We start from the raw sequence: 12,576 nt of genomic DNA, 5'->3' as shown, positions 1-12,576 counted from the left end.
TGTGGAAGCTATAAAGGGTAATAGGGATCTCACTAAAACAGAAGTGAGGCCATTAGTTTAGAAGAAGGAAATGGGAGAGGGGAGAAGGATAAGGGAGGACTGGGGAGTGAAATTGGTCAAATTTGTGCATGTATAAAAATGCCATAAAGAACCAACTATTCTGCATAATTAATATACACCAATAAAATATTTAAATATTATTTTTGAATAATATTATTATTATTTATATTTTAATGGGGGTAGCGAATATTATTGACATTAATAAAAATTATTACTATGGAGCTTTTTTGAAGTGCACAAAGGCAGTGATTTTCAACTCTAGTGTAAGAAAGGGTCATGAGGAACTTCACATGCAGGTAGTATGATTAAATTAATTTGGTTTATGGTCACTGTATCTGAATATTTTAAAAAGTTAGCCAATAAATGTATTGATAAATGAAACTGAGAAATACTAGTTTATACAATACAAAAGATGTTTTAAACACTTTCTTGTAACAACCCTATATGGTATGTAATTTTCACCTCCATTATGCAAATCAGAAAACTCGCCAGAGGTTTCCTATTCTTTTCTTTACAGTTTTCTACAATTAAATCAGAGTTGACAAATTAATGAACTTGACTTGCCTTTGGGTAGTTGAAGTGAGACAATTGTAATCCATATGTCAGGAAGGATTGATGTGAAAATCTAAACATAAGAAAGTGGGGACTCAAACCTAGGGTTTGGGACTCTTCCCGATGTTGAGGTGCTAAGATGTAAGAAGGTTTATGATCAGCAAAACAATTAAGCAGATTGGAAGGCCCTAGAGGATAAAATTTATATATTAAATGATTTTTAGGAGATATACTATATTTGACAGATCAAGTATATCCTTGAAGGAAGGAAATTGGAAAAATCAAAGAACAGTGGATTTATTTGCTAGCAGATAACTGGCAAGTTTTTTTTTTTTTTTTAATTACAAACAGTCAACTTTTATTTGATGTGCAGATATTTCATTTCTAGAACTTAGTTTGTTTACAAATATTCTAAGTTAATTGAACTTACACCATTGTTGTTGAATAAAATGAGATGCTACAGGCTAAAGTTCTTTCAATATGAATTATTTTTTTTTCTACACAGGGAAGAATATGTCTAATTCTCTATTTTATCTTAAACAGTTGGTTGTTATATAACTGGGATCATGAACTTGTTGTGTGTAATGTGCTTGGTCTTCTAACATTACATAGTTGAGTGTCTCTAAAGTAGTTGTGAACAAGAGGTAAATAACACAGATACAAACAATGAAAGAGTTCTAGGAAAACTGTATATGTCAAAAATCAGAAATGTTTCTAAAAGTCATGAAACACAAGTGTGGAAGGTTGAATAATTGAATTTAAGATATATACAGGATTCTTGGTGCCTCTTCTTTTTCCCACTGGCTTTTCTTTCTCAAAAGGTGTCCAAACAATAAAGGACCACAAAATGTAACACATCTCTTGGAATTTCATCTCCTAGGACTCTCGGAAGATCCACAACTTCAACCCATTCTCTTTGGACTATTCCTGTTCATGTACCTGGTCACAGTGCTTGGGAACCTGCTCATCATCCTGGCTGTCAGCTCTGACTCCCACCTCCACACCCCCATGTACTTCTTCCTTGCCAACCTATCTTTGACTGACATCTGTTTCATCTCCATTATGGTTCCAAAGATGATTGTGAACATCCAAACTCACAGCAGAGTCATCTCCTACATGGGCTGCCTGACACAGATGTCTCTTTTTATCATTTTTGGATGTATGGATGATATGCTTCTGACTGTGATGGCCTATGACCGGTTTGTGGCCATCTGTCACCCTCTGCATTACTCAGTCATCTTGAACCCTCATCGCTGTGTCTCCTTACTGTTGATGTCTTTCTTAGTTAGCCTTTTGGACTCACTGTTGCACAATTTGATTGTTTTACAACTTCCTTATTTCAAGGATATGGAAATTGCTAACTTCTTCTGTGACCCTTCTCAACTTCTTAATCTTTCCTGTTCTGATACTTTTATCAATAATATAGTAATGTGTTTTGTTGTCACCATCTCTGGTTTCTTTCCCATCTCAGGAATCTTTTACTCTTACTATAAAATTATTTCCTCCATTATGAGAATCCCATCCTCAGGTGGGAAGCACAAAGCCTTCTCCACCTGTGGGTCTCACCTCTCAGTAGTTTTCTTGTTTTATGGAACAGGCTTTGGAGTGTACATTGGATCAGCTGTATCAAATTCTACCAGAAAGAGTGCAGTGGCCTCAGTGATGTACACAGTAGTTACTCCTATGCTGAATCCCTTCATCTACAGCCTGAGGAACAGGGACATTAGAAGAACCCTGAGGAAGCTCCACAGCAGCACAGTCTAATCTAAGGACCTGTGGTTTCCATTTGGAATATAGTTTGGAAATACGGCAAAAGTAAACATATAGACACATGAATCATATCTCCTGGATCACATTAGTTTTGTACTTTGTATGCTTTAATTATCATCATGTTTCATAGTATGGAGGCAGTAATATTTTGGAGAAGGAAGAATGGGAGGATTTCAAAATGGATACAAAATTTTAGTTTTGGAGGATGAAAAATTACTGGGGATGGACATCACTGAAGACTGAACATTAATTTAAATATAATTAATGTCTGAATTTTGCACCCTTTACTTAGTCTTCTTAGTTGTAGTATTATTTTTGGTCAGCCTTTTGGACTCCTGGCTACAAAAATGGTTTGCTGTACAATTTATTATTTTAAGGAGGTGGGAAATTCCAACTTCTTCTGCCATCCTTCTCCATTTATTAATATTGCCTGTTCTGACACTTTCACTAATGCCATGGTTGTTTATTTTCTTGGTGCAGTATCTTGCAATTATTGCAAGATCCTATCTCAAGGATCCTTTTTCTCTTATTATAAAATTTTCCATTCTGTTGTTCAGAGAACTCCATCATCAGGTGAGAAGTATAAAGCCTTCTCCACCTTTGGGTCTCACTTTGCATTTTTCCTTACTTTATGAGATAATCTTGGGGTGTACATTGGTTCAATCGAATCATATTCTCCCAGAAGCAGTGCAGAAGCTTCAGTGATGTACACTGTGATCACTCTTATGCTGAATTCCTTCATCTACAACCTGAGGAACAGGTACATGAGGAGGCTCCACAGCAGAACAGTCGAGCCTCAGGTCCTGTGGCATCCATTAGGAATCTAGTTTGGAAAAGGCAGCCAAACTAAGGTCATAGAACTGTTGTCCCAGCATGTGAATTTGCAGTTTGTGTGCTTAATTCCTCTTCTTGTTTCACAGCAGAATGTTGTTGGACACTGACTGGAGATAGAGGAATAGGGACTTTTAAAAGTGTGCACAAATGCTCAGTTTGGGAATTGGAAAATTTTGTACAAATGCATGATGGTGAAATTGAACAACAATGTGAATATAATCAATGCCACAGTACTGTGAACCTAAAAATGGTGATTTTTCTCATGTATTTTTACCACTATAAAGAATGGAAATATGGGCTGGGGATGTGGCTCAAGCGGTAGCCCGCTCACCTGTCATGCATGCGGCCTGGGTTCAATCCTCAGCACCACATACAAACAAAGATGTTGTGTACGCCGAAAACTAAAAATAAATAAATAAATATTAAAATTCTCTCTCTCTCTCTCTCTCTCTCTCTCTCTCTCTCTAAAAAAAGAATGGAAATAAAATGAAAATGTTCTCTAAAAATTGAAGACATGAAAGAAGTTAATATGTACAGCTCAATTCATAATAGCCAAGTTGTGGAATCAGCATAGGTTCCTGTTGACAAAAGATTTATAAAGAAAATATGTTATATTTACATAATGCCATTTTTTTCAGGTTTAAAGAAGAATGAAATTATGTCATTTGCTGTAAAATGGATGAAAGTTGACACTATCATGTTCAGGGAAATAAGCCAGAGACAGAAAGATAACTATCATATGTTTTGTCTCATATGTGAAGCTAGAGGGAATAAAAATTTTAAAAAAAGAAAAAAAATCATATCATGAAAGTAATCAGGAAACTGATTTGGGTAGATGAAGGGGATCAGGTAGAGGGAGGAGGGAAGGTAAGGGGAGGCATTGGAGATTAATACTGAGCAAGTTATGCTATGTACATGCACCAATATGCCAAATGAAATCCACTGTTCAGTCTTTACAGGATACAGTGTGATACTTTAATACATGTATACAATGTGGAATGATCAAATCAGGACAATTCGCATGTCCATCACTTCAAAGATTGAGCATTTCTTTGTGTTGGAAATATCTAAAATCCATTCTTTTAGCTGCTTTAAAATATACAATTAATTATTGTTAGCTGTAGTCATCCTACTGTGCTATAGAAAAAGAAGAACTTATTTCTTTTTCATAAGGATATTTTTGTACCCAATAAAAACCCTCTTTCTATTTCCCTCCAATACTCCCTTATCCTCCCTAGCCTTGGGAGCCCCCACTCTACTCTCCATTTAAATCAAATTTACATTTCTGTTTTCCACATGCAAGTGAGAAATGTCTGTCTTTCTACGCTTGACTTTTTTTACTTGATGTCCTCTAGTTAAATCCACATTGCCACAAATTACTCTTTTTCATATATGAATAATATTTAATTGTGTGCATATGTTACATGTTCACCAATGACACTTTGGCTGATTATCTTGGCTATTGTGAGCTGACTACATGGAGCACTACAATAGTACACTGACACGCAAAGTGAGGTTGCTCTGTCAGATGATGCATCCTCAAAAGTGTTTAAAACAGGTGTGTACCCCAGACTTAAAATATTCATGCAAATCATTTTGTTTTAGGTATAATTGGTACAATTTAAAAGAGCTTTGGGTCCTTTGTAGGAAAACTTTTAATAAGTGTTCCAAATTTATTAGATGTATATTAAAATATAGATATATAAAATGATTAACTGGAAAAAATATGTATTTCCTGCAGATAATGTTGTGCACTAAAAATATTTGAAGTAGATATATGTTCCTTACAGAGAGATTCAAACACAATGCTATGGTACTAAGATCACTTTAGTGAAAACTTGTGTGGGATACTGTTCAGCTAAGATTTAGGAGACTGTTCATGATATACAAATTCATAGTAATGTTATGGAAACTATGACAGGAAAATCTACCCACCACATTTACAAAAACTTTGTTTTGAGGGAAATGTCTACATAGAAATATGATCATACTCATGGCATTTGCAGGCAAATGGATGGTATTAGAGCAGATTATGCTAAGTGACGTTAGCCAACCCCTAAAAACAAATGTCTTCTCCGATATAAGGGGGGGTGACTCAAAATGGGGTAGGGAGGAAGAGCATGAGAGGAAGATTACCACTAAATAGGGAAGAGAGGTGGGAGGGAAATGGAGGGAGGAGGGGAATTGCATGGAAGATGGAAGGAGACCCTCATTGTTATACAGAATACATGTATGATTTTGTGAGAAGAAAAAAAAAAGAAAAGTGTGTCACATTAGATTGGATAGAGAGAAGTGATGGGAGGGGAAGGGAGGGGAAGGGGGGATAGGAAGGGCAGCAGAATAAAATCGACATGATTGCTGTATGTATATAGGTGACTGTATGACCAATGTGATTCTGCAATCTGTACAATCAGAAAAATGAGAAATTATATCCCATTTGATTCAAATGTATGACTTGTCAAGATCATTGTAATGTCATGTGTAGCTAATTAAAAAAAAAGAAAGAAGGGCTGGGGATGTGGCTCAGGTGGTAGCGCGCTCACCTGGCATGCGTGCGGTCAGGGGTTCAATTCTCAGCACCACGTACAAACAAAGATGTTGTGTCCGCCGATAACTAAAAAATAAATATTAAAAAAATTCTATCTCTCTCTCTCCTCTCTCACTCTCTCTTTAAAAAAAAAAAGAAAGAAATATGATCATGCAAAGACCCCTGTGAAACAAAAGCTTTACTGGTATTAGTACAAATTTGTATAAAATATGAGGTGAGGCAAATATTATTAATGTTTATGTGTTTAATATACAGGGTGGATATTGATGAGAAAAATAATAGGTATTATCAAGTGATCGTGTTTTAAGTGTTGGACAATTTTCTATGGCAGGTTTTTTTCTACCCACCAAGAGTCTTAAATATCAGCTGTATCTGATTAAATTCATTTTATTCAGAGACACAGTATCAGTGTATTTGAAATATCTTTGGTAAATACATGGATCCATTGCTCTTGAGATTCACTTGGTTTAAGAAATTTAAATATTAAAAAAATACTGTTTTAATCATTTATAACTATTTAGGTCTAATTATTGTGCTAATTTAATACATGAAGAATTGGTTCAGGTATGTTTATTCTTTGAATATTTTATATAATTTCCAGTTAAATAATTATGTGACCATTCAAAAAAGTGAGTGTCCTTCAGGTAGATGAGTAAGAGAACGTCTAATTCCTGTGACAGCAATTATGTGAAACCTTTGAAGTAGGTTTTGAAGGCTCTTTCAAATCTGGTTTTGGGGGCTCCCAGTATGCTAAGCATGGTTGTAAAATGATGCAGTTTTAACAGTCCACTGTGGATTACAGAGTTTAAAAAAATACAAAAACAGAATAGCAAATAGTGACCAAACAAGATGCATTCCTCTGATTACAAGGAGTTAATTCAAACAAACTTGTATAATATAATGCAATGAAAAAATCTGTTCTAAAGTGTTTACTTTTGTCTAATTATTAACATATGTGGTACACTAATGCCATCTATGTGGTCTGGGATGCTTGATAATTGTACACATGGTTATGTACATATTTCTCAAAATTTGAAGTACACTGAAGATAAAGGGTGAGAATTATGTATTAAGTGACTTCTAAAGACAATCCACATATTTGAGTGAACATTTATTTCCATGAAGAAGCAAAATCCTAAAAGTGAAAGAATTATGAAAACTTATGAATTTAACAGGAAAAAGAGCATACTTTGTAATTATGATGCTTGGACTTTGTGGTAATTCTTAATAATAATAATAATAATAATAATAATAACAACAACAACAACAACACAGGCATGGCTCTTGTAGTATGTTTATAACTATTCTAAGCCAAGGTAATTTTTAAAAATACAATAAATTGATTTTTGATCACTTTTTAATGTCTTTTAATTAGAATTGTTTATCTTATTAAAGGGATAGGGATATTTCTTATTCTATATACTGTATTTAGGGTCTTAGCTACATATTAAATGAATATGAATTTGATATCTCTAATGTTTTTGGACTTAATCTTCAGTAGAATATCTCTGGGTTAACCAGCTTCCTGTTAATATAGCAAATACCTGAAATAACAGGTTATAATAAGAAAGGCATGATTTTAGCTCACAGCTTTAGAGGGTTCAACCCAGGATTAATTGAACCCTATTGTTTTGAGTCTGTGGGATCAGGCAACATATCATGTTGGGAGAAAGCAATAGAGAAAAATTCTTACTGTATATCCAGGGAAAAAAAATGGAGAGAAAGAGGAGGCAGATGGGGTCCCTCTATCCCATTCCAGAGCAAGCTCTCAACCACACAAAGCACCCACTAGTACGCATCTCTTTATGTTCCAACAACTCCCAAGAGCACCACCATAGGGTTCATCCTTTAACACTTGCATCGTTGTGGAACATGCAACATCTGAACTGTGGTCTAATATAAGTAAGATTAGAAACATGAATAATAGTAATAATAATAATGATAATAAATGATTTTAAAATTTAAAATATTTATGATGAAAACATTCTAAAAATTGTTTTTTCCTAACTAGGAAATATGGTAGAAGGTGTATGGTCTTTAAATGCAAGAAATTTTCTATTGAATTGCTTGAATTCAAAATATAGACACACTGCTACATGCTGGCACATGCTTCTTTATTCCAAACCCTCTTTCCTTTTTCAAAAGGTGTCCAAGCAATAGAGAACCACAAAATCTGACACATGTCTCAGAATTCTATCTCATGGGCTCTCAGATGACCCAGACCTACAGCCCATCCTCTTTGGGCTGTTCTGGTCCATGTACCTGGTCACAGTGCTCGGGAACCTGCTCATCATCCTGGCCATCAGCTCTGACCCCCACCTCCACACCCCCATGTACTTCTTCTTCTCCAACCTGTCCTTGGCTGACATTGGTTTTATCTCCACCACAGTCCCAAAGATGATTGTGAACATCCAAACTCACAGCAGAGTCACTTCCTATGTGGGCTGCCTGATTCAGATGTCTCTTTTTATCCTTTTTGGATGTATAGATGCTACACTTCTGACTGTGATGTCCTATGACCACTTTGTGGCCATCTGTCACCCATTATATTATCCAATCACTATGAACCCCTGACTCTGTGGCTTCTTGGTTTTGTACTTTTTTGTTTAGCTTTTTGGAGTCACAACTGCACAATTTTATTGCCTAAAAATTTCCTTACTTGAGAATGTAGAAATTGCTAATTTCTTCTGTGACCCTTCTCAAGTCCTTAATCTTAATTTTAGAACATCTTTACCAACAATATGATGTATTTTTGGTGTACTATTTAGTTTTTTAACCATCTCAGGGATCCTTTTTTCTTGTTGTAAAATTGTTTCCTCCATTCTGAGAGTTCCATCATTAGGTGGGAAGTATAAGGCCTTCTCCACCTGTGGGTCTCATGTGTGTGTGTGTGTGTGTGTGTGTGTGTGTTTTATGGAACAGCGACTGGAGTGAACTTCAGTTCATCTGTCTCACATTCTCATAGAATGAGTGTAGTGGCTTCAGTGATATATACTGTGGGTCACACCTATGCTGAACCCCTTTATTTACAGCCTGAGGAATAGGGACATAAAAAGAGCTCTGAGGAAGTTACACAGAAAAACAATCTAAACTAGAACCTTTATCATCTAATCCTAATGTTAGTTGGAGAAAACAGAAAAAAGAAACAACTAGATCCACAAATTCTGTTTCCTTGGGCACATTATTTTTGTAATTTAATAGATTAACTTCTCATCATTTTTCACAGAATACTGGTGGTTGCTGCTTTGGAGCAAGGTAGAAATGGAGAGTTTTCAAAGTAGATACAATTTAGATTGTAAAAATGTAAAATTTCTGGAGATGTGTGGTGGTGATGTATAACTAACAATGTGAATGTGATTAATGCGATTGAACTATGTTATTAAAATTGTCAAAATGTTATTAAAATTGTCAAAACATTAATTGCCAAAAATTAATGTTTTTATTTTTTGTATTTTCACACAATGAAATAGCGAAATAAAAAGCAAATAGATTTAAAAACTAAGAGAGAAGTGAATAGTACACATAAGCTACATACTGATTAGAAGAGTGGCTCCAAATGATTGAGGTCATTATCTTTATTTTCATTCTCCCATTAATAGTAGGAGGTTCTTTGAAATTGGGATAATGTGAACCAATTTGACAAATTTGACCTCTGTGTACCAAGTCACCAAGATCAAGTTAGAGCAGTTACCCATCTTGTGCCTTCAGTCCTTCAATTGATGGCTCTAGTCCAGTTGGCACCATACCTGTCTGTACCCCCCATGGTTTTATGTGACAAGAAGTTCCTATCAATGTGCTCATGATAATCTGAGGAGTTCGGGGCTTCCTTAGGCCACAGGAAGAGAAGGTTCATCATATTTTCAGTCATTGTTCCTTAACAAGTAGACATTGCAAGATAATCAGGTAAGTGCTGAGAGAGACAAGGATGGGAGAAAGACTAACAGAAGCATTATTTTCTCACCATCAGGTATAATATGTCAGCTGGGGCAGCTGATGGGAGGAAAAGTGTGGAAACTTCAGGTATGTGCAATGTGCAGATTGTGGTCTTGTTTGTGATGTGATTCCCCACCGGCCAAAAAAAAAAGAAAAAGAAAAAAATACCAAAACCAAAACAAAAAAAAAAAACCTTTTTCAATACTTGACTTTCCACCCCACAGTGGTTTTATCTCCCATAGGCATCTGCCTCATAAGAACAGAAAGTGTGACCATGTAAAGTGTTCCATAAGCACTCCAAGACATTTATAATGATAATGAGGAGGAGGAGGAGGAAGAAGAAGACAACAGTAACCCTAATATCATATGCTATTATGAAGGGCTTCCTATGTGCCTGGTGCTGAGCTCTATTCCGTGTAGCTTGTTTCATTTCCTGTGCATAGTCATTCACAAGACATATGCCCCAACTTTTATTAGCTTACAAGAAAGAAGGAGCCCATCATTTTGTGTGGCATGAACTAGGTGGTAGCTAGTAAAGAGTGAAGCCTTGTTTGAGATGACCCATCTTTGTTCAACATAGGGCATTCTTGCCAGCAGAATCCTGGCAGGCCATGAAATTGATAACCCTCATATCCATTTCCTTCTCTTTTGCTCCAGGAGATATTTCTTGTGAGATCCCAGGTAGGCCACAGTATAGCACACCTGTTAGGCACCTGTTGCATGAACAGTTCCAGGTAGAACAGTTGTGCATCACAGGCTATGACCACAAAACAATAGACACACAGTAATTCACCACAGATCTCCATCTTCTCTGAAGTCCAGTTCATCCTTTCATCTGTTCTCATATCATCCATTCCTGTCATCAACCCACTTGTCTCAAACAGAGAAATAAGGTCATGTCCTGGTGTCATTCCATCAGAAATCTGGAGAGAGTTTTCAAATATACCTCAGATGTGCCTGTATTTAAGACTTCTTGACCTCAGCTTAAAATTTTCTGGTAGTTTGGAAACAATAAAAAGCTTCGGTGTTTCAAACTCAAAGATTGAGAATTTAATTTTGTATTCTGTTGGCTCTACTTATTTCTGTGATGTAGTGCAGGTTGTTGATATGTCTGAGGCACAGGATTATCATCTAAGTTTCTAGTTGGTACAATGACACTAAGTAAAGACTACACAGGCACAGCTTGATCCCTGTGAGTTTGTGAAGGACTAAAATGCAAGTAGGAAAAAATGCAGTTTTGACATTAATCTTAATAAGATCAACCTTCATACTATTCAATCAAAATAGCTTTTGATATGAAGTTACCATTTCCGTGTTTCTGTAATGGAACATTTAATTTTTGTCCTTTCATGTTTACATACAAGGAGAGGAGTTATTATTTATTTTATTTTTGATTCCCCAGAAACTATTTGATTTTGGGCACAGAAGAAGTATCAACAATAAAAACTTCCTTTAAACATTGAGTAGATTTTTTTCTTGGTTCACAAAATAATGGCCATACTCAGCATGGCTCCAGCACACGTGGTGTTTTCTCATCTATACCTTTATTCCTTTCAGGAATCTTCCATAGAACTAGAGACAAGTCATAACGGCTCCTAGCTGAGTCTGTGTTAGGGACTCATGGGACCTATAATGACATTTAATAATATCTGCAATGCTCAATTATTGAAAGATAACCACAGAGATTTTATGAGTAGAAAATGACAGAAAAGTGGGTAGGTAAACCTTCGGTTGTAACGCATTTTATATGTTCACATTATTCCAGGATCCAGTGCCTTTTGCAAGCTACTCCTCACTAAATTCACGATCTCCAAAGTGATGGAATTCCTTATCTAAAAAACACATATGGTGAAACAGTTAATGACTTACACATTACCTTGGCATAGAAATGAATGGTATTCTCCCTCTTCCAATAGGGAGTTACAAACAGAGAGGTGGAGACACACATACATTCTAAAAATATAGCAGGCCAATTATGTTGGCCCAAAATGTTGATATTCTGATTTCCATCTCAGGGCACTGTCTCCTCTACTGGAGCCTAGTGGGGATATTATTTCTGATACAAAATGAAATTCCTTGGAGATAATCTCAGAAGAATTATTACTAGATAGACTTCAATGATATGATTGGTTATATATATAAAAGATAAGGAGATGTATTAAAATATAAAATTTCAGATGTGTTTGTTAACATTTCATTAATTTTAGGCATCAATTGGTGTAGTGTGAAATAATAATCACATTTGTGATCAGTGATGTAGAATTATGTAGATTTAACTAAACCATCAGGTCAAACAGTAGTGACATTAAATAATTAATAAATAACAAAATAAAAGTGAGGATTTATATCTAAAAAACAGGAAAATCAGAAAATTCAATATTGTTAAAATAATGTTGAAAATTCAATAATGTTGCGTGCAAGATAACTGGCACTCAATAATGTTTTCTCATTGTGAATTATCAACTTTGATTTAGTGTGCACATGGTCTGTCTTAGCTCTTTCAGTGTTTTAAATATTCTAAAAAAAGTATGTTTTCACATAGTCTTAGAATAAACTGTGTTTGGCTGTTTTTTACCTTCTACTCTTTTCTTAAAGGCAAAAGGCTATTGGTTCTTCTTTATTATTTCCCAAAAATATTGGCTGTATTTTGCTATGATAATGGACTAGTTATCCATAATGTTCTTGATCTTATAACAGTATTCAGTTGATTGTCTCTAAAGTATATATGTAGAAAAGGAGGTGAGTAAAATAGAAATGAATAATGAAAGAGGTTCAAAAAGATTTTGTCCTAAATGAGAGGTATTGCTACGGTGTATGGACCTCAAGTTATGAATAAATACTTTTGCATACTAGAATTCCAAATAATGAGAACTGAATGC

The 12,576-nt window shown here is 35.3% G+C and overlaps 1 protein-coding gene across 1 annotated transcript; it reads left to right on the top strand.

Moving 5' to 3' along the window:
• Nucleotides 1-1,410: 1,410 nt before the first annotated feature.
• LOC143410860 (olfactory receptor 7E178-like) lies at nucleotides 1,411-2,376 on the top strand. The gene has a single exon (XM_076871629.2). It carries the CDS (start codon nucleotides 1,546-1,548, stop codon nucleotides 2,374-2,376), a length of 831 nt encoding a protein of 276 aa, XP_076727744.2. The 5' UTR covers nucleotides 1,411-1,545.
• The last annotated feature ends 10,200 nt before the right edge of the window (nucleotides 2,377-12,576 follow it).

This window comes from Callospermophilus lateralis, chromosome 1, assembly GCF_048772815.1.
Source record: "Callospermophilus lateralis isolate mCalLat2 chromosome 1, mCalLat2.hap1, whole genome shotgun sequence".
In the NCBI taxonomy this organism is placed as follows: Eukaryota; Metazoa; Chordata; class Mammalia; order Rodentia; family Sciuridae; genus Callospermophilus; species Callospermophilus lateralis.
Note: the sequence above shows the minus strand (reverse complement) of the source record. Positions and strands in the feature narration are given on the sequence as shown.

Coding starts and splice junctions, on each gene's coding strand:
- LOC143410860 (XM_076871629.2), top strand. CDS start 1,546: ATGTACCTGGTCACAGTGCTTGGGAACCTGCTCATCATCCTGGCTGTC.